Here is a 22,600-nt window from a genome sequence, read left to right as displayed (position 1 = left end):
CCAGGAAAGCAAGAAGCCTCCAGAGGGGGAGGCAGCTCCTCCAGAGTGGGCCTTGCAGATGACAAGGCTCTTCCCCTCCCAGGTTAAGCATTTCCCGGGAAAGAGCCCAATACTCTCCCATCCCAGGGTAGGACAGAGCTGGGACTCCCTAAAAGCCAGAGCACCATGTGCTTGTCAATTTAATGGCCTAGGAGGTTCTCAGGTGAGTTCTCTCAGCCCTGCAAGTGTTAGAATTTAACTTTCTCAGGAAGTGGAAGTCAGTTTTACTTTCTCTGAATGATTTGGGCAGCTGAAATAAATTGATTATAAAACTGGTTTAGAGGGTCTCCCCAGTGGCTCAAGGGGTTAAGACGCAACCTATGAAGCTATCAGCAGCCTCTGTAGCACGAGTTCGATCCCCAGCCAGGGAGTTACCCACATGGCGCAGCAGACCTTTCCTGACTCGCCCACTGCTCCCCTCAGCAGTGTGTTTCGGTCAGTTCTGCCTGTTCTGTTCCCCACTCTGTCTCCGGTGAATCCTCTCACCCCACACCTCTGGCCTGTACCCCAGCTCTTGTATGCATAAATAAATAAGTAAATCTTTAAAAAAAAAAAAGAAGAAGAGCAAATTAGGTCCTCCCTGGTAGCCTAGGAGTTAAGTGTCAGTGCTATTACCACGGTGGCATGAGTTCAATCCCCTGCCAGGGAGCCACATACATGGCGCAGCAGACCTCTCCTGTCTCCCCGCTGCTCCCCTCAGCAGTGTGTCAGTGGATCTACCTGTTTTCTGCTCCCCACTCTGTCTCTGCTGAAACCTCTCACCCCCTCCCCACACACCTCTGGCCAGTGTCCCAGTTCTTGTATGCATAAATAAATAAATCTTTTAAAAAAAAAATAAAGAGCAAGTTTATTAGGGAAAGGGACGGAGGAGTAAAAGACACTTGCAGAGACATCAGCGGGCATGAAGAGCTGCCCGGAAAGGGACAGGTTTGCTGAGAGGCCTGCCTGGTTGCAGGCGGGCAGCCTTGAGGGAGCGGCCTCCACTGAGGGGGTCAGTGAGGAGAAGCCCTGGCAGGTGGTCACGGGCAGGCAGGAGGCCGCTGCCCTGCGGAGGGAGAGGGTGAGTGAAAGGAAGCACCTGCACTGGCACAGGTGGGTAGAAAGACGGCTGCCCCGTTGTGGGGGCAGCGCTAGGTGTGATCATCTTCAGGGAGGGGCTCGTCTTGTGGGTGGATGGTTTGTGCTCCTGACGCTCCCCACAGCAGTCTGACAGTTCCTGGGTGCTGCGCCTCCTGTTCTGGGCCTTGATGCCTAAGGGTCTTGATTTCTGTAACTGGCTAAATGGCTCGCGCCGATCCCCCGGGCCCCGCCTCCCGTGAGTCAGGCTCTGCACCTCATCTCCCCGGCTCCCCCCCATACGCACACAGGTGTCCTTTTCTAGCCTGGCTAGTGCAGACCTCTGGTGGGGGGCATGTCACATGGCATCTGTTCTGCCGAGTGGGGGGCGCTGTGTGTGGAGGGCAGTGGGGGGCTCCTGGACCGGAAAGTCGCGGGAGGAGCCTGGAGGGGCGGGGCCGGGGGCGGGGCCGAGCCGGGAGGGAGGGGCGGGGCCGGTGGGCGGGGCGGGGCCGGGGAGGAACAGGGAGGGCCTGGCGGGGCCGGGGGCGGGGCGGGGCCGTGGAGGAGCCGGGAGGGAGGGGCGGGGAGGGGAGGAGCCGGGAGGGGCGGGGTCAGGGAGGGCGGGGCGGGGCCGTGGAGGAGCCGGGCGGGGCGGGCGGGGCGGGCGGGGCCGGGGCGGGGCCGGGCGGGGCGGGCTGTCCACCAGGACCTGCAACTCCCGGCCCCGGGCCTGCAGAGCCCCCCACAAGATGCCCCGCGGTTTCCTGCGGAGCTGGGGTGAGCAGGCAAGTGCCAGCGCGGGCGGCGGACTCAGCTCCAGGGAATTAACTAAGACGCACGTGCCAGCGCCCCCCCGTACCCCCCAGTGCTCTGACATCCCGGGGACTGTGCTAAGGTCTCGCCATAAACCCCCTAATTTTATCCAACCCATCACTCCATGAGGCCGGCGATAATATCTGAATTACAGATGAGGACGCCAAAGGCCCAGAGGTGGTGGCTGAACCCCCAGATCCCACAGGCAGAGGCGGGGCTCGCACGGACCTGCTCGCCGAGCCGGGGTCTCCCCGCGGCCGGCGCCCCCGCCAGCCCGCCGAGCTCCGGGCCGCCGCCTCGGGCCGGGCATCCTCGCGCTCTGGGGGAAGAGTCTGCTGCTGCCGTCGCAAGTGTTTCTTTCCCGCTGACGCTGTTATTTGGAGGCGCAGGGAACGACCCCCGCAAAGTCGGCCGCGCCGTCTCACCCTGGGGGGCAGGGCCGGGGCGCTGGGGCCGGCCTCAGGCCAGGCCTGGAGGAGTCGGGGTGTCCTGGGCACCCGCACCCCAGGTGGAGGAGAATCCTGGGGGACCCATGCTCGCTGCACGGCCCCGCGCCACGGACTCGGGGGCCCAAGGGGCGGGGGCGCAGGCGGTGGGCGTGGGGACTGTGATGGAGGGTCAGGATACAAAATCGAAAGGAGGCGCCCCAAGACCAGAAACCTGGCTCCCACCCCCACCCCCCCACCCCCCACCCAGAGCTGGAGGGGGAGAAGGGATTAGCATAACCATCAACCCAGCCGGGGAGCTAAGAGCCTCCGGCGCCAGGGTCCGGATCACAAAGCGCAGACCCGAGGGGTGTCAGAGGCCGTGGGCGGGTGTCAGGAGCGCAGACCCCAGGGGCAGACGCGGAGATGGAGCCATTGTAGAAATCTGGCCCATTTCAAATTCTCCAGTTTATTCAAAGTCAAGAGCAAACAAACCACTCCGGTGGGAGCGATCCCCTCCCACAGAGAAGACCCTCGGCACAGCCTCTGCCCACCCGGGCCTGTGCAGGTGCTTCTTTTGGCCAACCCTCTCTCCGCAGGCCAGCGGCCTCCTTACTGACCCCCTCAGCGGAGGCCGCTCCCTCAAGGCCACGGCCTGTGCCCTCGCAGGCCTCTCTCTTAGCAAACCCGTCCCCTTCAGGGTAGCCTTCCTGGCCGCCTGTGTCTACACAAGTGTCCTTTGTTCTTCTCTGCCTTCTATAACACACCTGCCCTTTTGGATACAAGTAAAGTCTGCGTTGTGGAGAAACGCAAACGCGCCTGGGAAACTCGCCACCGGCCGCTGGAAGGGGAGCTCTGGTGAAACCTCTCCCAGAGTGACCGCAAGGACCCCGCTCCCCGAACTCAACACCTCCAAAAACAACATCACAAGGGCCCCAAAGGGCCCTCAGTCCTTTTCTCAGCAAAGAAACAATTCCACATGGAGCCCAGAGTGCAGAAAAGCACCAGTTTATTGACAGATAAGCAGCAGGACAGGAAAGCGCTAAGAGCAGAGAGGGGCAACTCGTTAGCCATGGATGGGGCAAGAACTAGGTATTTATGGGGGTATAGTGGGGAAGGAGTGGGGTTCAGCCGTTGGGTGTCTGGACGTTGTGTCTCTTGCTTGTTGGTTGGGGCTCATGGGGTCTCCTAGGTTACGTGGCCCACTGAGTCTCCCAGGTTACCTGGCCTGCTTTCCAGAAACTGATAGGGCTAGGGAGGGGAGGGCGTCCTGTGCAGGGTGTGGCAGGTAATCCAAACACAACTGTTTGTGGCCTGTCTGCCCTGAGTGGATTTTCCAGCCTAAGGACACCTCTGGAGGAGGGCAGGGAGATAGCACAGATACCTGCAGACCAGCCTCAGCACGCTGGGACCCCCTGGAGGCCAGGCCCAGGAGGGCTGTGGGGACCTCTGTGCTGGACATCACACGGCTCCTGGCAGTGAGGAGGGCCGCTCACTGCACAACTGTCTGTTCAACTCGCTGTCAAAAGCCTGCCAGAAATGAATGTTAAGGCAGTTTCTTTAGGGTGTGTTAACCGCACCAGTTTCATCCCCATCTCCAGACGGCTGCCTGTCTGAGTAAAGCTCACCTTGAAGGTTCAATTCCTGTCTCTGTTGGCATTCCGTGGTCACAGGTGGCCAGAACTCCGCTACACCATGTCTAAAGATAAGAATGGCATTCGATGCCATGTGGGCCTCTTCTTGATGCCCGCTGCTGTGTGGCCCTGTTGGAGGCTCTGGAATGGGAGGCTCCAGCAGGGATGGAACAGGTAATCATTGGGTCCCTGAGAAGGATGGGGATGGGAACAGTTACAGTGGAGGATCTGGCACTCCCGCGGGCTAGAGTGGTCACATTGTTAGGGGGAAAAGGCTGTCCTAAAGCTAATTCCATACAGGCTTTGTGGACTCCACCCCCACCCCAGGCCAAAGCCAAAGACAATGGGAACTCCAAATCCCATCCCCACCAAAGGGAAGGTGGCTGGGACCTGACGGTGGGGTTAAGAAGCCAGGTTGGTATAAAGCCAGACACGTGGGCTTTGGAGGGGTCCCCCATTTTGGCTCTCCGCCAGCTCGCAGCATCCGGCCAGCTCGGAGAGTGCCCTTGGGTTTCCAGGTCGGCGTGATACCGGAATTGTCAGGCCTAGTCTCCCAGCCAGGAACGGATCCCAGGCTGCAGGGCAGCGCTGAGCCCCAGCCACTAGACCCCCACGGGTTGGTGTCTTACGAAGCCGCAGCAGGAACTTTGCAGACGCTCAGGCAAGCAAGCGAGAAGAGGCAGGTTTGTTTAGAGAAAGAAAAAGTTTATTAAGGAGAAAAAGAGCAGAAATAAAGTGGGACTCCCAGGCCAGGAAACCAGGCCAGGGAGGGGCAAGGAAGCCAAAGTGGAGTTGTGTCCCAGGGAATATAGACCTTCTTTCCCTCATTATTCTAAAGCTCCACCAATCTCTTTGTGATTGGTTAGTGCCACGGACCAGCACAGCAGTGGACAACGAGGCAGTCTCAGGGTTGAGAGATCGCACAGGGTGGTCAAGGATTAGGCGAATAAATGACACACAGACACACCTCAAGAGAGTGAAAATCTGAGTGTAATTTTCTTTGAGTCGGTGGCCAGTATGTATATGTTCTCTAAAAGCATAGGAACGGCGAACATCAGTGAGCGAAATCAGCTTGTTCATAGGTTTAGCTTGTCATTGACAGGGCAGTGATCTATGTCCGAAGTTATATCTGGACCTAGTCACATTCCTAAGTAGGCAGGCTATTGATTTTTCTTTTGTTCCATGTAACTACTTTTTTGTTTTAATAACTACTCACTACCACTAAATCATTATTAATTAGCATGGGTGAATTTACTCTTTACAAAGTAATATTTTTTCATTAAGATTAAAGCTAACAAAGCCAAGCACACAACAGAGAAATCATTAAACTAACAATTCCATTATTACACAGAGTTTAGTAATGTTTCATTTGAATTAGCCTAGTTATTAAATTACGTATGTTTTTTAATTAGCAACCAATAACCTTTTTAGACCGGGAAAAAGAGAAGATTTTAGAAAGACAGTCATAGTAGAATAAAGTGTGTGGGCCTTGAGAAAGCGAGATAAGGTTCCAGGTGGTCAGCATTTCTTTTAACCACCTTTGTGGCGGCTTCTGGGGGTCGTTATCTCTTGCCAGGCATCCGGCTTCTCTGCATCTTAGGGAGTTTGCTGTTCTCCCCCTGCACGCATGGTTCCTGGCCCACGCAGGACCTCAGGGACCGTGGCAACAGCCATTAGCCCTAAAGGTCACGGCAGGGGGAGGTGCAGCAGGTTAGTTCTCGGCTGTCTCACCTAATTTGCTACTGAGCGGGGGATCTTCACATTCCTTATCTAACAGCTTTCTCTTTCCCCATTTGTTGCATCTTTAAATTTATGGCCCAGTCCTCTGGATGGGCATCCCTGCATTGAAGTTAAACAGCTGCCCCTCTAAGTTGTCCATAAATTAAACCACTCTCCATTTCGCCAATCTCTGCCTCCCTTTACCACCTGAAGGAAACCAGGACCATCGATAACAATATTGTCCGTGGTCCTGGGATGTTTGTTTTTCCCAGTGGAATTGGTTACATTCCTTGGGTTGTCCTTATCTCTGAAGCCTCCCTAAATTCTTCAGAGGTCCCCTCCTGCACTGTCCCTGAAACTGCCTAATAACCCTAGCTTGCCCTGTGTCTCAGGCGGATCGGGTAGGACGCATTAAAGACTTTATTTCCCTATTTTCTCCCTGAGTTGTACATTTTCCTTATTTCCTTTTCCCTTGTAAATAAACCTTTTATGAACCTTTTGTGTGTGCCTGCAGTGGAGTATTCATAAGTCCCTTGTAAGCGCGCGGGTGAGGACCCACAGCCAGGCAGCCCGTTTTATTTTATATCTGGGTTGCCCTATAACAACATGGCGGCGGTGGGAGTGTTAGGGGGAAAGGATGTCCTGAGCTAATTCCACACAGGTTTATGGACGCCACCCCCACCCCAGACCAAAGCCATCAAGACACTGGAAATGACAGATCCCATCACCACCGAAGGGAGGGCGGCTGGGACCTGCGGGTGGAGTTAAGCAGCCAGGTGTGGTATAAAACCAGACGCGTGGGCCTTGGGGCTCTCTTTTGGCCTCCCTGGGCTTGGCTCTTTGCCACCTCTCAGCGTGCGCCTTTGGGATTCCAGGTCTGTGGAACAGGTAGGAGGCATCCATGAGTTTATCTCCCTCTTTTCTCTCCCTGAGTTATTCATGTCTTCATTTTCCCTTTCTTTTGTAAATAAACCTTTTATGAACCTTTTGTGTGTACCTGCAGTTGAGCATTAATAAGTCCCTTGCCAGCGCGGGTGAGGACCCACAGTCAGGCAACCCGTTTTATATCGGGGCTGCCCTGTAACAGGTTACCATGGCCATGGTGACAAGCGCAGGGTGGACTCGAGCAAAGCCACCCACACAGGCGCGCAGACCTCTCCTGCCGCCCGCTGCTCCCCTCAGCAGTGTCCTTCGGTCCTTCTGCCTGCTCTGCTCCCCGCTCTGGCCCTGGTGAATTCTCTCACCCTCCCGCGCTTCTGACTGTGCCCAGTGATTGTATAAATAAATAAATAAATATTAAAGAAAAAAACTTTCCTTTGTCCCATTTTCCCCTGTGTTGACCTGAGTGCAGTGTGAACCTGAGTCCTGTATTGCAATTATAGTAACAGGGGGGTCCCCTGGAAAAGGGAATTTTCCAAGTTCCCTGCCCCATCCGAGGGAGGGTGGAGCTGAGCAGGGAGAGAAGAAGCTGGAGAGGAGATTTGGGAAGGGAGGGAGCAGGATGGAGAGCCAGGAGGCCTGGAGGAGGCACATGGAGCAGAGACAAGTGAAGAAGCTGCTTTTGCTTCTTAGCCCTGGACTGGCTGGAGCAGATGCGGGTGAGAGACCCGTGGGGACGGTAACAATGGCAGTTTTTATCCTGATTTTGATTTTGCTCTTTTCCTCCCCAAATTTTGTGGCTCTTTCTAACCCTTTTCTACAGGTCCCCACTGAAAGGTGCTTTTGACTTGTGGCAGGTTTTTGGGCCTTGCTCTGGGCCAATCCCGTTTGGGGGGACTTTTCCCCACCAGGGGATGGGTAATTCTGGGTGCCTGATTTGGAAACTATTTTCCTTGTCCTTTCTGTATTGTTGTTAAAGTTCCTTTCCATTAAAGGTCTATATGTTTTTGTCTTGATGCAGCAGATGGCGGAACCTGTTTAGAGCAGGCAGTTTGGGGGTTCTGAGGTACCCCTCTTCCTGCCTGTAACATGAGCATTGGGGTGAGGACCCACAAACCAGGATACTTCCCAGCTTTCCATGGTTTCTTTTTCATTTGGCTTGTCAATTAATTTTGGGTTCTTTAGCACAGAAACAAATGGTTCTTAAGAGGTGGAGCTTTGCATAAGAAGGAGGGTCCAGGAGAAGGGAGGCCTGAGGAAGCAACAGCCCCAGAGCCCTCCCACTCCTGTGCCAGAGCAGGAAGGACACTCGGTGACGTGGCCTGTGACTTCCTCTCAGATAAGGGACTTTCCTAAACCCGGGACCTCTACAGGAAAGTGGCCCCAGCGCTGACAAAGGGCAGGGCTGGGACGGGCCTGCCCGGACTCTGCCTCCAGATGTCCAGTATCAGGTACCACTGGGCCCCTCTGCAGCTCCATCATGCTCTTCCCTGCCCCCCCCGCCACCCCCAGCCCCAGGTCTCCCCCAAGAAGTCCCGGGCTTACCCTCTGTCTCTGTGCCTCTTCTCTTTGACACCCACTCGCTCTCCGGCCTTGACCCTGTTCTCTGGCTGCTGCACCAGCCCCTCCCGCACCTCCTCCCAGCCCCTTAGCCCCCGGCGTCTAGGCCACCTCCTCCCAGCAGGGAGTCCACCCCGGGCTCAGGACCTCAGCTCTGCTCCCGCTCTGACTCTGACGAAAGGGGGTGGAGGCAGCGGGGAACTTTCCTAGAGCCCTTCGCTCCTCTGTAGTGTGTACAGCTCTGGAAGCCAGCAAACTGAGCTTGGTGAGGTTCCCTCAGCTCTCCAGGGCGCCTCACCTGTGAGCAGCAGGGGCGGGGTGGGGGGGGGGAGGCGGGGAGGCGGTCTGCGCCCAAACCCCCCTGGAGACAGGCCCCGGGCAGTAGGCTCCCCTTCGTAGACTAGCAGGAAGGAGCTACCGGAGCAGGGCGGGGCAGCCTGAAGCAGCAGGGGCGGGCCTTGCCTGGGCAGGCCTGCACCTCCTGGCAGCCCTCACGCTCCAGCGCCCCTGCTTCCTCATTCCTAAAGTGGGGGTGGCCCCAATGTGCAGATGCAAAATGGAAGTCTGCACCTGTGGCGGAGGTGTAGCCTGGCGTCAGCACACGTGCGCACATGCACTCGCAGGCAAGACACAGGTGGAAAATGAGGACTGAGTTGAAATGTCAAAGGATTGTTTTTGGAGTCTGGGTTTGGAGTGAGGGGTCCTTGGGTCACTCTGGGGCAGGTGTCACCAGAGCTCTGGCTTCAGCGGCACGCGGCGAGTTTCTCCACGAGACAGAGGCCTTAGTTATATTTAAAGGGCAGGTTTATTAGGGAAGGGGTAAAACAGTTAGACACTTGCAGAGACACAGCGGGCAGAAGAGCTGCCCCAGAAGGGACAGGTTTGCTGAGAGAGGCCTGCTTGGTTGCAGGTGGGCGGCCTAGGCTGCGCACGGGCAGGCAGGAGGCTGCTGCCCTGCAGAGGGAGGGAGCTAGTGAAAAGAGGCACCTGCATACTCTCAGGTGGGCAGTGGGAGCTGCCCCCAGCCGTGCAGACAGCCCTGCTGTAGGTTTCTTCTGTTGGGGAGGAGTCTCTCCTTGCGAGGTGTCTGTTGGTTGCTGATTTTGGATAACTGCGGAATGTGGAAGGGACTGGAGATTCTAGGATGGGCTCCATCTCCATGTCTTCACCTTTGGGGTCGGTTGGGCTCAATCTCCATATGTTTAGACCGCGCCCGGTGATGCTGGTGCTGGTTATGCTAATCTCTTCCGCCCCCACCTCCTGGAGTGAGCCAGGCTTCTGGGCTTGTGGCGCCTCCTTTTCAGTTTTTTTCTATAGTCCTTCACCACTATCATGTGGGGGTGGGGGGCTTTTGATTCTCCTTTCTGTTTTTCTAGTGGGTTGGGGGTGCGTGGGCAAGAGGGGGGGGTGTGCAGGTGGAGGGAGCCCATGGGGCCGGGTGGAGAGGTCACCTGGCCCTGGGGTCCCGCTGGCACCCCCACCCCCCTCCTCGCTGCCTGGGAAGGAAGCCTGGACTGCTCAGGGCTGGGGAGAGGGGAGGGAGGCCCCTGCCCAGGTGGGCCCAAGAGGCTGGGTTTCAGGGGCCTGGCGTGACCCCAGGGACCCCTCTTGCATTTTATTTTCTCTCTTTTTCAGAGTCCCAGAAGGCTACGACATATATCAACGACCTTTCCACTTCCACTTTAAAAACCTACTCCGAGCCTATGGTCGAAACCGTACCTTCATCTGCTACGAGGTGGAGAGACAGGATGGCGGCTCATTTGTGTCCGTGGCCAGCGGGGTCTTTACAAACCAGGTAGGGGTGTCGGCCGGGCTGGCCAGGGGAGGCGGGAGCAGGTGGAATCAGGAATCCAGGGCGGGCTCCGGCCGGGCTCCTCCCAGGGCATCTTCCCAAGTCCTGGGCAGCCGCGTCCCTTCCGACCGGCCTGGCGCTTGTACAGGGCGGCACTGGACTGACCCTGCCCTGGGGGAGCCGGGGTGGTGGCTGCGGCGCGGGTGAAGCAGCTCACCAGAGCGGGGTGCGGGCCCGGAAAAGGCAGATGTGCGGAGCCCGCTGCTCAGGGGCGGGGCCAGGGCCAGGCGGGAGGGGCGCTGTCCACACGGGGCCGGGGCACCTCTTGTCCTCAGGCCTCAGGGGCTTCCTGTGACATTTGGGGAACCGCCTTCCCTGGCGATCACCTGCTGGGGTGAGGGGTCAGGATCAGCCCCGCTCCCCGGGGATGATGCCCTGCCTGTCGCCTGTGCTGGCCACCGGGCTTGTGGCGGCTTCCAGTGACAGGCTTCTGCCTCCCTTATCTGCCAAGGCTTCACGCGGCTCCCACGGCACCCTGGGGTCCCCTTATCTGTTGGCGTCTCCAGCCACAGGGGCTGTTGCTAACCTGTAAGCGCCAACACACCCAGGCCTCGGGGTGTCCGCGTCTGGCCTTTGCACTTGGTACCCAGGGCCTGGAGGAAAGAGCATCTTTGGAAGGTGGGGCCTGATGTGCCCCCTTCGCTGCTGGGCTGACAGACCCTCCCCGGGCCCGCCCTGCCTCCTCCCTGCCGAGGGCCTGCTCATGAGCCAGGGAAGACCCCAGGAGCCCGACCGCCCGCCCCAGCCTGCCCTGAGCCCCGCCCCGCCCCGGGACCTGCAGCCCGCAGGGACTAGAGCCAGCCCCGCGCCCGCAGCCCCGCCGACCAGACCTGGCCCGGGCAGCGCCCCACCCCTCGGCACCCCCGCTTTCCGGAACCTGTTGGGGTGGGGGCCAGACCATGCCACAGGGGGCTCTGAGGAGGTGCCACGGAGACAGGCGGATGTCCCCTGGCCCTGACTCCGCTGCTGCACAAGGGAGAGAGACGGGGAGATGCTGGTGGCGCGCAGGCGGCGGTGGCCTGCGGGGTGTTTCCCCGGAGACGACGCCCAGGTCGCCACAGGCGCTGCCGCGTGTCTTCACGCTCGTCATTGACACGCGATGGGGGCTCACACGTGTCACACACCTGCCCTCACCTCTGCCCTGCACCACTCTGCCTCCCTGAGACCCAGTCTCCCCTTTCCATGCCCATCTTGTCTAGTTTTGCCACCGCCACGCAGAACTGCTCCTCCTCTCCTGGCTGAGGCAGCTCCTGTCCCCCCGGGAGCATTACCACGTCACCTGGTTCATGTCCTGGAGCCCCTGCGCAGGCTGCGCGCGGGCGGTGGCCGACTTCCTGCAGGAGCACCGCACCACCGTGCAGCTGAGCGTCTTCGCCGCCCGCCTCTACTACCACTGGGACCCCAAGTTTCGGGAGGGGCTCCGCCGCCTGAGCCACCTGGGGGCCCAGGTGGACATCATGTCCTTCCAGCGTGAGGGTCGGGGGCAGGGCTGAGGGCCTGGGGTGGGATGGGGTGGGGGGCCCCTGGGAACCGAGGCCAGCCTGGTGGCTCCTGGCAGGGAGAACAAAGGCCTGAGGGGGACCCATGCTGGGGGGGAGGGGCCTCCGGAGGCCCTGCCCACAGCTGCTCACCACACCCCTCTTCTCAGACTTCAGATACTGCTGGGACAACTTTGTAGACAATCAGGGAACGCCTTTTAGGCCTTGGAAGGAACTGCAACGAAATTATCGTTCCCTGGTCACAATACTCAAAGATATTCTCAGGTAAGGGTTTTGTCACCCCACCATCGCCTCCTGGGCAGCCCCCTTCACCCCACAAGGTCTGTCTCTGGCCTCCGGAGGGATCCCCTTAACCTGCCTCCTCCCTCTCATGACATTATTCAAATCTGGTTATTTACAGAACTTGAATGGGTCGAATATCCAGGAGCCTGAACATCAGGGGATTCGAGAAACATCCTTCAAGGCTGTTTCCACTTAGAGATGCGGCTCCTTGCAGAGAAGGAAGCCTGGGTCTTGGGAGGCTAAAAGGTTAAATTGCTCCGACCTTGAAAACACAAAAAGGAAAATACCTTATCTAACTTTTTTTTCTCTCTGAGGCCCGTATTTACAACCAGTAATGGCTACAACCTGGAGCTGGGCCACAGAGCTGCTCAGTGCTAAAAATACAGAAGGAAGCGCTCCCCAGAGGTGGAATGAACCCCTTAAAGAGACTGCCTCCCCCACCTGTTTAAACAAAGCCCACCCAGCCTGGGTTCCTCCAGCTGAGCTGCTGTTCCTGGAATCTGCTGACTCCTTTGCTCTCCGCCCTGGCTCCTAAATCACTAGCACCCAGGTCCCCAGAGGACGCAGCAGTCAAGAGAGGTCGCCTCCGTGGCCTGGCTGACCTGTTACAGGGCAGGGAGAGGGGCATCCGCCGCATCCACACAAAACATGAGACTCTAATGAAAAGGAACCTTAATTCAATCTACAATCGGTAAACAACACGGGAAAGGCAAGGAATATAGTTTCTATATCAAGCACCCAAAGCTGCCCGTCCCCTTGTGGGTAAAAGTCCACCCAGACGGGCTTGGCCCAGAGCAAGGCCCAAAAGCTGCCATGAGTCTAAAGCACCTTCCCGTGGGGACCCACAGAGAAGGACCAGAAACAACCAGACAAGTCTGGAAGGAAAAGAGCAAAGGGCCCCGGGGCCTCTGGAGTGTGTCCTGTCACCTGCTGTAAAAACTTCATTTCTGAGCAGAAAAAAAAAAAAAAAAAGACAAACGTGCAGGCAACAGCAGCTCTGAGGTTTAAAGCAGGAGGGGAAGGGAAAGGCAATCACCACAGGGCGGGAAGAGCTCAGGGGATGGGGTGGTGTGCTCCTAGGAGGTCTGTGGACAACACCTGGGGGGATGAAATGCTGTGAAAATATGAACAACAATGTAAAAAAGTTAATAAAAAGGAAAAAACTTTTTAAAATAAAGATTTATTTATACAAGCACTGGGTACAGTCAGAAGCGCGGGAGGGTGAGAGAATTCACCAGAGACAGAGCGGAGAGCAGAGCAGGCAGAAGGACCGAAGTACACTGCTGAGGGGAGCAGCGGGCGCAGCAGGAGAGATCTGCGTGCCATGTGGGACCCTGCCCAGGGGCCGGGGATCGAACCGGCGCTGCATAGGTTGAGGAGGATGGAAAGGGCGCTGCAGAGGCTGGGGCCAGCTTCACAGCCAGCGCTCAACTGCTGCACCAGCGGGGAGGCTAAAGGGCAGGTTTATTAGGGAAGGGGTAAAACAGCTAAAGACACTTGCAGAGACACAGCTGGCAGAAGAGCTGCCCCAGAAGGGACAGGTTTGCTGAGAGAGGCCTGCTTGGTTGCAGGTGGGCGGCCTAGGCAGGGCATGGGCAGGCAGGAGGCTGCTGCCTTGCAGAGGGAGGGAGCTAGTGAAAAGAGGAACCTGCATACTCTCAGGTGGGCAGTGGGAGCTGCCCCCAGCCGTGCAGACAGCCCTGCTGTAGGTTTCTTCTGTTGGGGAGGAGTCTCTCCTTGCGAGGTGTCTGTTGGTTGCTGATTTTGGATAACTGCGGAATGTGGAAGGGACTGGAGATTCTAGGATGGGCTCCATCTCCATGTCTTCACCTTTGGGGTCGGTTGGGCTCAATCTCCATATGTTTAGACCACGCCCGGTGATGCTGGTGCTGGTTATGCTAATCTCTTCCGCCCCCACCTCCTGGAGTGAGCCAGGCTTCTGGGCTTGTGGCGCCTCCTTTTCAGTTTTTTTCTATAGTCCTTCACCACTATCATGTGGGGGTGGGGGGCTTTTGATTCTCCTTTCTGTTTTTCTAGTGGGTTGGGGGTGCGTGGGCAAGAGGGGGGGGTGTGCAGGTGGAGGGAGCCCATGGGGCCGGGTGGAGAGGTCACCTGGCCCTGGGGTCCCGCTGGCACCCCCACCCCCCTCCTCGCTGCCTGGGAAGGAAGCCTGGACTGCTCAGGGCTGGGGAGAGGGGAGGGAGGCCCCTGCCCAGGTGGGCCCAAGAGGCTGGGTTTCAGGGGCCTGGCGTGACCCCAGGGACCCCTCTTGCATTTTATTTTCTCTCTTTTTCAGAGTCCCAGAAGGCTACTACATATATAGACCAACTTTCTACTTCCACTTTAAAAACCTACTCCGAGCCTATGGTCGAAACCGTACCTTCATCTGCTACGAGGTGAAAAAAAGTTTTCGTGGCTATTTTTTCCACGTGGCCAGCGGGGTCTTTACAAACCAGGTAGGGGCGTCGGCCGGGCTGGCCAGGGGAGGCGGGAGCAGGTGGAATCAGGAAACCAGGGCGGGCTCCGGCCGGGCTCCTCCCAGGGCTTCTTCCCAAGTCCTGGGCAGCCGTGTCCCTTCCCACCGGCCTGGCGCTTGTACAGGGCGGCACTGGACTGACCCTGCCCTGGGGGAGCCGGGGCGGTGGCGGCGGCGCAGGTGAAGCAGCTCACAGAGGGGGTGCAGGCACAGAAAGGCAGATGTTCGGAGCCTGCTGCTTAGGGGTGGGGCCAGGGCCAGGCTGGAGGGGCGCTGTCCACACGGGGCCGGGGCACCTCTTGTCCTCAGGTCTCAGGGGCTTCCTGTGACATTTGGGGAACCGCCTTCCCTGGCGATCACCTGCTGGGTGTGGGGTCAGGATCAGCCCCGCTCCCCGGGGATGATGCCCTGCCTGTCGCCTGTGCTGGCCACCGGGCTTGTGGCGGCTTCCAGTGACAGGCTTCTGCCTCCCTTATCTGCCAAGGCTTCACGCCGGCTCCCACGGCACCCGAGGGTCCCTTATCTGTTGGCATCAACCGTCCTCGCTGCCGAGCCAGCCGCAGGGGCTGTTGCTAACCTGTAAGCGCCAACACTCCCAGGCCTCGGGGTGTCCGCGTCTGGCCTTTGCACTTGGCGCCCAGGGCCCGGAGGAAAGAGCATCTTTGGAAGGTGGGGCCTGATGTGCCCCCTTCGCTGCTGGGCTGACAGACCCTCCCCGGGCCCGCCCTGCCTCCTCCCTGCCGAGGGCCTGCGTGGGAGCCACGGGAGACCCCACGAGCCCGACCGCCCGCCCCAGCCTGCCCTGAGCCCCGGCCCCGCCCCGGGACCTGCAGCCCGAGCAGGGACTAGAGCCAGCCCCGCGCCCGCAGCCCCGCCGACCAGACCTGTCCCGGGCAGCGCCCCACCCCTCGGCACCCCCGCTTTCCGGAACCTGTTGGGGTGGGGGCCAGACCGCGCGCAGGGTGCTCCGTGGAGGCGCCACGGAGACAGGCGGATGTCCCCTGGCCCTGACCCGCTGCTGCACAAGGGAGAGGAATGGGGAGATGCTGGTGGTGCGGGCGGCGGTGGCCTGTGGGGTGTTTCCCCGGAGAGGAAGCCCAGATCGCCACAGGCGCTGCCGCGTGTCTTCACGCTAATTCGTTGACCTGCGATGTGGGGCTCACACGTGTCACACACCTGCCCTCAGAGGAGCCCCTTCCCTGAGCTCAGGGGCCCCCGGTGGCCTGCGGCTTCCCTGTGGGGGTCCCAGCAGAGGGCAGTCAGGCCTGGGGTTCAGGGTGGGGAAGGCAGGGGGTAGGAGAGATGGAGAATGGATGTTGGGGTTCATGCATGAGCCCATGATGGCGCGGGAAGAGGAGAGGCGGGTGGAGAGGAGCCGTCCGTGAGGAGCGTGTCCTGGGACCCTGTGCCCGCCTGGCCCCGACCCTCTGCCCCCCGATGCCAAGGCTCCCTTCCATCCCCATCTTTCCAGTTTGAACCCGGGCCTCAAATCCACCCAGAACTGCTCCTCCTCTCCTGGCTGGAGCAGCTCCTGTCCCCCCGGGAGCATTACCACGTCACCTGGTTCATGTCCTGGAGCCCCTGCGCAGGCTGCGCGCGGGCGGTGGCCGACTTCCTGCAGAAGCACCACACTGTGCAGCTGAGCGTCTTCGCTGCCCGCCTCTACTACCACTGGGAGCCCGAGTACCGGGAGGGGCTCCGCCGCCTGGGGGCCCAGGTGGACATCATGTCCTTCGAGGGTGAGGGTCGGGGGCAGGGCTGAGGGCCTGGGGTGGGATGGGGTGGGGGGGGCCTGGGAACTGAGGCCAGCCTGGTGGCTCCTGGCAGGGAGGACAGAGGCCTGAGGGGGACCCATGCTGGGGGGGAGGGGCCTCCGGAGGCCCTGCCCACAGCTGCTCACCACACCCCTCTTCTCAGACTTCAGATACTGCTGGGACAACTTTGTAGACAATCAGGGAACGCCTTTTAGGCCTTGGAAGGAACTGCAACGAAATTATCGTTCCCTGGTCACAATACTCAAAGATATTCTCAGGTAAGGGTTTTGTCACCCCACCATCGCCTCCTGGGCAGCCCCCTTCACCCCACAAGGTCTGTCTCTGGCCTCCGGAGGGATCCCCTTAACCTGCCTCCTCCCTCTCATGACATTATTCAAATCTGGTTATTTACAGAACTTGAATGGGTCGAATATCCAGGAGCCTGAACATCAGGGGATTCGAGAAACATCCTTCAAGGCTGTTTCCACTTAGAGATGCGGCTCCTTGCAGAGAAGGAAGCCTGGGTCTTGGGAGGCTAAAAGGTTAAATTGCTCCGACCTTGAAAACACAAAAAGGAAAATACCTTATCTAACTTTTTTTTCTCTCTGAGGCCCGTATTTACAACCAGTAATGGCTACAACCTGGAGCTGGGCCACAGAGCTGCTCAGTGCTAAAAACACAGAAGGAAGCGCTCCCCAGAGGTGGAATGAACCCCTTAAAGAGACTGCCTCCCCCACCTGTTTAAACAAAGCCCACCCAGCCCGGGTTCCTGCAGCTGAGCTGCTGTTCCTGGAATCTGCTGACTCCTTTGCTCTCCGCCCTGGCTCCTAAATCACTAGCACCCAGGTCCCCAGAGGACGCAGCAGTCAAGAGAGGTCGCCTCCGTGGCCTGGCTGACCTGTTACAGGGCAGGGAGAGGGGCATCCGCCGCATCCACACAAAACATGAGACTCTAATGAAAAGGAACCTTAATTCAATCTACAATCGGTAAACAACACGGGAAAGGCAAGGAATATAGTTTCTATATCAAGCACCCAAAGCCGCCCGTCCCCTTGTGGGTAAAAGTCCACCCAGACGGGCTTGGCCCAGAGCAAGGCCCGAAAGCTGCCATGAGTCTAAAGCACCTTCCCGTGGGGACCCACAGAGAAGGACCAGAAACAACCAGACAAGTCTGGAAGGAAAAGAGCAAAGGGCCCCGGGGCCTCTGGAGTGTGTCCTGTCACCTGCTGTAAAAACTTCATTTCTGAGCAGAAAAAAAAAAAAAAGACAAACGTGCAGGCAACAGCAGCTCTGAGGTTTAAAGCAGGAGGGGAAGGGAAAGGCAATCACCACAGGGCGGGAAGAGCTCAGGGGATGGGGTGGTGTGCTCCTAGGAGGTCTGTGGACAACACCTGGGGGGATGAAATGCTGTGAAAATATGAACAACAATGTAAAAAAGTTAATAAAAAGAAAAAAACATTTTTTTAATAAAGATTTATTTATACAAGCACTGGGTACAGTCAGAAGCGCGGGAGGGTGAGAGAATTCACCAGAGCCAGAGCAGGGAACGGAACATGCAGACTAACGAAATACACTGCTGAGGGGAGCAGCGGGCACAGCAGGAGAGGTCTGTCGTGCCATGTGGGACCCTCGCTGGTGGCCGGGGATTGAACCGGCGCTGCAGAGGCTGCGGGCAGCTTCGCAGCCCAGTGCTCAACTGCTGCGCCACCAGGGGAGGCCCAAAAAGGAAAAAACATTTTATTTCTGACCTCGGACCCCTGCACAAATTCCTGGGCACAAGGCAAGAACCTCAGGGCCCTCAGCATCCCTGGGGCCCGTCCCATTCTCTTCTCAGCCTCCATCCCAGCCTCCCCACTTGGAATGGAGAGACATGTGTGCCCCCCAGAGCCCAGATCCCGGGGGATGGCCGGCTTCTCTGGTCTCCACAGGGCATCCACCTCCCGGGGGCCTCACCTGGTTTCCCCTCTGTGCCTGTTTCTCACCCCCACTCCCTCTGCGGGTCCCCATTTCCAGCCAGGGGGCACAGGGCCACCCTGGCCACCTGGAACTGAGTCACCTCTGTGGAGGCTTGTCTCAAACACTGGGGTCCCCCAGGGGCTGGGTGAGGGCACAGGGCAGGAGCCGGGGGCACATTCTGCCCACACTGAGGCCCAGGGCACGCCGGGCAGAGCAGGTGTGGTGGGTCTGTGCTGGCTGATACCCACCTGGCCCTGCCTGGCCTGCTTCCTCTCCAGACCTCGCTGCCCTGGAGCCCTCCCGCCCTGGCCACCATCACAGCCCACCCTCCCTCCACTCAACCTGCCATGGCCAGAGGTGAAGTTCTGGAGGGGACACAGCCTAGGGGTGGGGATGGAGAGTCAAGAGAGAAAATTAAAAGCTACATTTACAGTTAAATAAGTCTTTAGGGGAAAAAGTAAGGTTGGGGGCCTACCTGGCGGTGCAAGGGGTTAAGTCTCAGCACTATGAAGCTATTGCCAGCCACTGTAGCAGGAAATTGAGCCCCGGCCAGGGAGCTACCCACACGGCACAGCAGACCTCTCCTGCCTCGCCCTCTGCACCCCTCAGCAGTGTATTTCAGTTAGTCTGCCTGTTCTGCTCCCCGCTCTGTCTCTGGTGACTCCTCTCACCTCTGGCCTGCACCCCAGCTCTTATATGCATAAATAAATAAACCTTTTAAAAAAAAGTGGAAGGGCAGCCTGAGCCAGGACAGGCCCCATGGGCACTCAGGGTCAAACGGGCAGTGGATGCAGGCTTTCCCCCACAGAGCTGCCTGCTATGTGGGCATCGTGGAGGACCTCAGGGGTGGGGCGCTGGGCAGAGGGCCTGGGCCAAGGCCATGTGGCAAATGAGCAAGAGATCTGCCTGCTGTGGGGGAGTCGGGGCGGGCAGACGTGGAGGAAGGAAAGCAAGTGTTTGGTTTGGACTAGACCCGAAAATCACTGTAGAGGAAGTGGAGCGGCCCCCGCACCCACAGAGGTACAGAGGGCCCGGATGTGGACGACACACTTGACTGTCACCGTCATCAGACTGCACCAAAATGCCTCGTCGTCCTGGAGGAAGAGCGCACAGCAGAGGCCAGTCCAGGACCCGTGCGGACCCGCGTGACCTCAGCACCCTCAGGAGAGACCCCCGGGAACTACACTGCTCATGTCGACACCAGCACCTGGCCCTCCCCCATCGGGACTCCTCCCTGCCCCTTGACTCACAATGCGCAGCAACTCCTGCCCATTAAGTCCTCACCACAGGCCCTGCTTTGGGGGTGACTGAGGCCCTTCCACTCTGCTTCTCCTCCAGTCTCCACCCAGGTGGGGCACCAGCATCTACCTGGCCTGACCACCCCCACCCTCTCACTATGCCATTTCCCTGCCTTGATCATCCCCCCACCTGAGGGTGCCCCTGCCTGTCCATCCTCATCACCGGCAGGAGCCCGCTGTAGCCACCCCCAGCCCGCGGAACCGCAGAGGCCCTGTAGGGTGAGTAATTGTCAGGCTTTTCTGCGCCCCGCCCGCCCCCCCCCCCCCCCCCCCCATTAGGATCAATGATGGATCCCTGCAGCCCTGAGGCAGCCTGATGGCGGCCTCCTGGAGTGGGCGTGGGCACGCGTAACTGGGAAAACCTGGGCTGAGATGGGGCTTAGAAGGGCGGCGTCAGGGGACGCCAGAGGAGCGGAACTACCAGGAGAGCACGGAGAGGCCGGAAGAGCAGCAGGAGAGAAGCAGAGGCCACGCGAGAAGGCCAAAGAGCCCAGAAAGAGTGAAGGTTTGCTGGGCGCTGGGGGCCCTGCCAGCCTCCCGGCCCCCTGCCTGCCGTGTACCTGGGAAACTCAATAAAAGCCTGAAAAAGCCACCGAGGGCTCCGGACTCCTCCTTCACCCGCCTGCTCTGATCACGGGGAACCTGCCCTGTGCTCTTCCTGCCCCTGCAATTGGCGCAAGTCACCAGAACGATTCGATGCAGACGGGTAGGAGCCCTCTGAAGACCTCGGGAGGGACCGAGGAGTAGCAGACCGTGAGCCTGTGACAACGCTGGAGGCGCCATGGCAGGAGCACAGGTGGTGGACAAAGTCCAGGAGCTGCGGGACGAGACCGCCCGGAGGAGGCGGCGGCCTGTGAGGACCAGCCCACGACCCCCGAGGCAGCAGAATCATAGGAGAAAGAGGACCACGATTCGGAGCTCGCCCAGTGCTGACAAAGGGAAAAACTGATGGACTTGGACGGACAGCCCCGCCAGCAGGCCGAGGAACCTTATGGCAGGTTGATGTTATGTTTTGGGGGCCCTGGGGGTGGATGGTGTCGTTTGTAAACCCCAGGAAATGAAAAGGCCTGGCCAGTTGGGCCTCGGTGGCCAAAAGCAGCCTGGGTACTGCCCAGCACTCCCAGGGCCACAGCCCAGAGAGGCAATGGCCAGAGTAGAGGAAGGGGCAGGCATGGCAAGAGCCCAAGATTGGCTGAGGGAGGGTGCCCTTGCCAAGTTCTCTGCAGCCAGGCAGAGGAGACAGATCAAAAAAGCCAACTTAGAGGGCCTCCCTGGTGGCGCAGGTGGTTGAGCGCAGCGCCGCGAAGCTGTCCGCGGCCTCTGCAGCGCCGGTTCGATCCCCGCCGGCAGCGGAGGTGCCTACGTGGCGCGGCAGACCTCGCCTGTCTCGCCCGCTGCTCCCCTCAGCAGTGGATTTCGTCAGTCTGCCTGTTCTGTCCCCGCTCTCTCTGGTGAATCCTCTCACCCTCCCGCGCATCATCTATGCACACATAAATAAATCTTTAAAGAAAAAAAAAAAAAGCCAACTTAGAAAGGCAAAAAGCTGGTGCTGGGATTGGGAAGCCCTGAGCGGCTGTGAAGCAGCTTAAATATGTAGACGAAGGCCAGTGAGTCTCGTGAAATCACCTGTGGCTGGTGCCCTGCTCGCGGTTGAGTGAGGGTGATGCGCTGAGGCATCCGTCTTTGGGGGACGGGTGGGGAACGTGCTGGTGGTGGGGCCCACAGCCAAGGAGGGGACCCAAGAGAGGCCGCGTGTGGCGTTTGTGTTCACAGTTCCCCGACCCATGAGCATGTGCAGTGGGTTGGCCTGAGCGCAGGGCCTGCGTGTCGCGTGGGTGGCTATGAAGCCGAGCGTTGGGGTGCCCGGCGACAGAAACCCTGAGGGTTGGGCGATTGCCCCCAAAGAGTACAGAACCGCCAGTCCAGGAGCGAGCGCGTCCTGGGGTGGATGCGGCGTGTGGCTTGTGGCTGAGACTACGGCCGGAGGGGGCCAGGAAGCCCCACGGCAGGTGTGGCTCCCCCCCTCGCATGACCCGCGCCTTCGGCAGAAGTGGTGGCTCATCTGCTGATGCCAGGGATCTTGTCTTTTGCCGTTGGGTTGGTGCCCTGCCTGGGCTTACTTGTGTTCTGCCGTCCTGGGGTCTGTTGTTCTATGGAGATGCGTGCTGTGCTTCTGCGGGCCGGGGCTGCAGTGCTCAGGGAAATGTGTATTTAGCTTGCATGTGACTTGTGTACAGGCTGCAGACTGCGTGGCAGAAAACCCCGAGGGGGCCTCCCCTCCCCTGCTGGCGCAGCGGTTGAGCACTGGGCTGCGGGGCTGCCCGCAGCCTCTGCAGCACCTGTTTGTTCCCCCGCCGCCGGCAAGGGTCCCACAAAAAAAAAAAAAAGAAAAATGAAAACCCTGAGGGGGTGGATTGTAGGGTAAATGTCAGGCTTTTCTGCCCTCCCGCCATTAGGAGGGATGATGGATCCCTGCGGTCCCGGATGCACGCCCGATGGCGGCACCTGGAGAAGGGTGTGGGCACGCGTAGGTGGATTCACCTGGGCTGAGACGAGGCTTATAGGGGCAGGAACAGAACTACCAGGAGGACACGCGAGAGACCGGAAGAGCACCCCAGAGAAGCAGAGGCCACGAGAGCACGCCGGAGAGCCCAGAAAGAGGGGGTCCCCCGGCCCCCCGGCCTGTCGTGTACCTGATAAACTCGAAAGCCTGAAAAAGCCACTGAGCGCTCCGGACTCCTTCACCCGTCCGCTCCGATCACGGGGATCCTGCTCGGGCCCTTCCTGCCGCGGCACCTCTTGCCCGCTCTCCCCTGCCTGCTCCCTGCGGGCCTCCGTGTCCAGCCCTGCGCCCCCACCCCGTGCAGATGGGTCCAGAGGACTCTCCTGCCCCCCCCTTTGTCCTTTGGGTTCAGAACCTGTGGCTGCAGATGCCTGGGGTGCTGACCACCTCAGCTCAGGCACAGAAGCTCCGGAGAGCAGAAGGGCCTCGGGGCCTCTGGGGCCGCCAGCCGCTCACACCCCAGGCTCTGGCTCCCCCTCCCTCTCCCCGCCCCACCCCCCATGCCCAGGTGGCTCCCGCCAGCCAGCGGCGCAGAGACACAAGCTGTCCTGGTCAGGAACGGGCAGGCCTGGGCCCGAAACCCAGGCCACCGGGAGCGACAGAACACCGTGAGGAGGAGCCCGAGAGCTTTTTGAAAATCATCTTTAATGTATTTTTTAATATTTTTTGCCTCATTTACCGATAAATCATCTAAATAAATAGATGCTATACAGTCTCTTCCCAATATCAGTACAAAAATAAAACCGCGCTCTGCACCCGCCCCAGCTCGCCGGCCGGCCGCCCCTACATTCA

The 22,600-nt window shown here is 59.1% G+C and overlaps 1 protein-coding gene across 3 annotated transcripts; it reads left to right on the top strand.

Moving 5' to 3' along the window:
* Positions 1-7,816: 7,816 nt before the first annotated feature.
* Positions 7,817-17,462, top strand: LOC119247255 (DNA dC->dU-editing enzyme APOBEC-3F-like). Of its 3 annotated transcripts, none has more exons than XM_037513546.2 (8): positions 7,817-8,019; positions 9,764-9,923; positions 11,180-11,450; positions 11,629-11,743; positions 14,058-14,217; positions 15,709-15,976; positions 16,155-16,269; positions 16,602-17,462. In XM_037513546.2, the coding sequence occupies exons 1-8, from the start codon at positions 8,006-8,008 to the stop codon at positions 16,663-16,665; spliced, it is 1,167 nt and encodes a 388-aa protein (XP_037369443.1). In that variant the 5' UTR covers positions 7,817-8,005; the 3' UTR covers positions 16,666-17,462. The 3 variants fall into 3 exon arrangements, with proteins under 3 accessions (XP_037369443.1, XP_054552008.1, XP_037369447.1); XM_054696033.1 differs by having other exon boundaries at positions 16,406-16,644; XM_037513550.2 differs by having other exon boundaries at positions 16,155-16,644.
* The last annotated feature ends 5,138 nt before the right edge of the window (positions 17,463-22,600 follow it).

Source organism: Talpa occidentalis, unplaced genomic scaffold (genome assembly GCF_014898055.3).
Source record: "Talpa occidentalis isolate TD23 unplaced genomic scaffold, MPIMG_talOcc4v2.1 talOcc4.16, whole genome shotgun sequence".
Taxonomy (NCBI): domain Eukaryota; kingdom Metazoa; phylum Chordata; class Mammalia; order Eulipotyphla; family Talpidae; genus Talpa; species Talpa occidentalis.
Note: the sequence above shows the minus strand (reverse complement) of the source record. Positions and strands in the feature narration are given on the sequence as shown.

Bases quoted from the DNA above. Each gene is read 5' to 3' on its own strand.
- LOC119247255 (XM_037513546.2), top strand. The intron at 11,744-14,057 runs GTAAGGGTTTTG...TCTCTTTTTCAG, and splicing joins ATACTCAAAGATATTCTCAG to AGTCCCAGAAGGCTACTACA. The intron at 15,977-16,154 runs GTGAGGGTCGGG...CCCTCTTCTCAG, and splicing joins GGACATCATGTCCTTCGAGG to ACTTCAGATACTGCTGGGAC.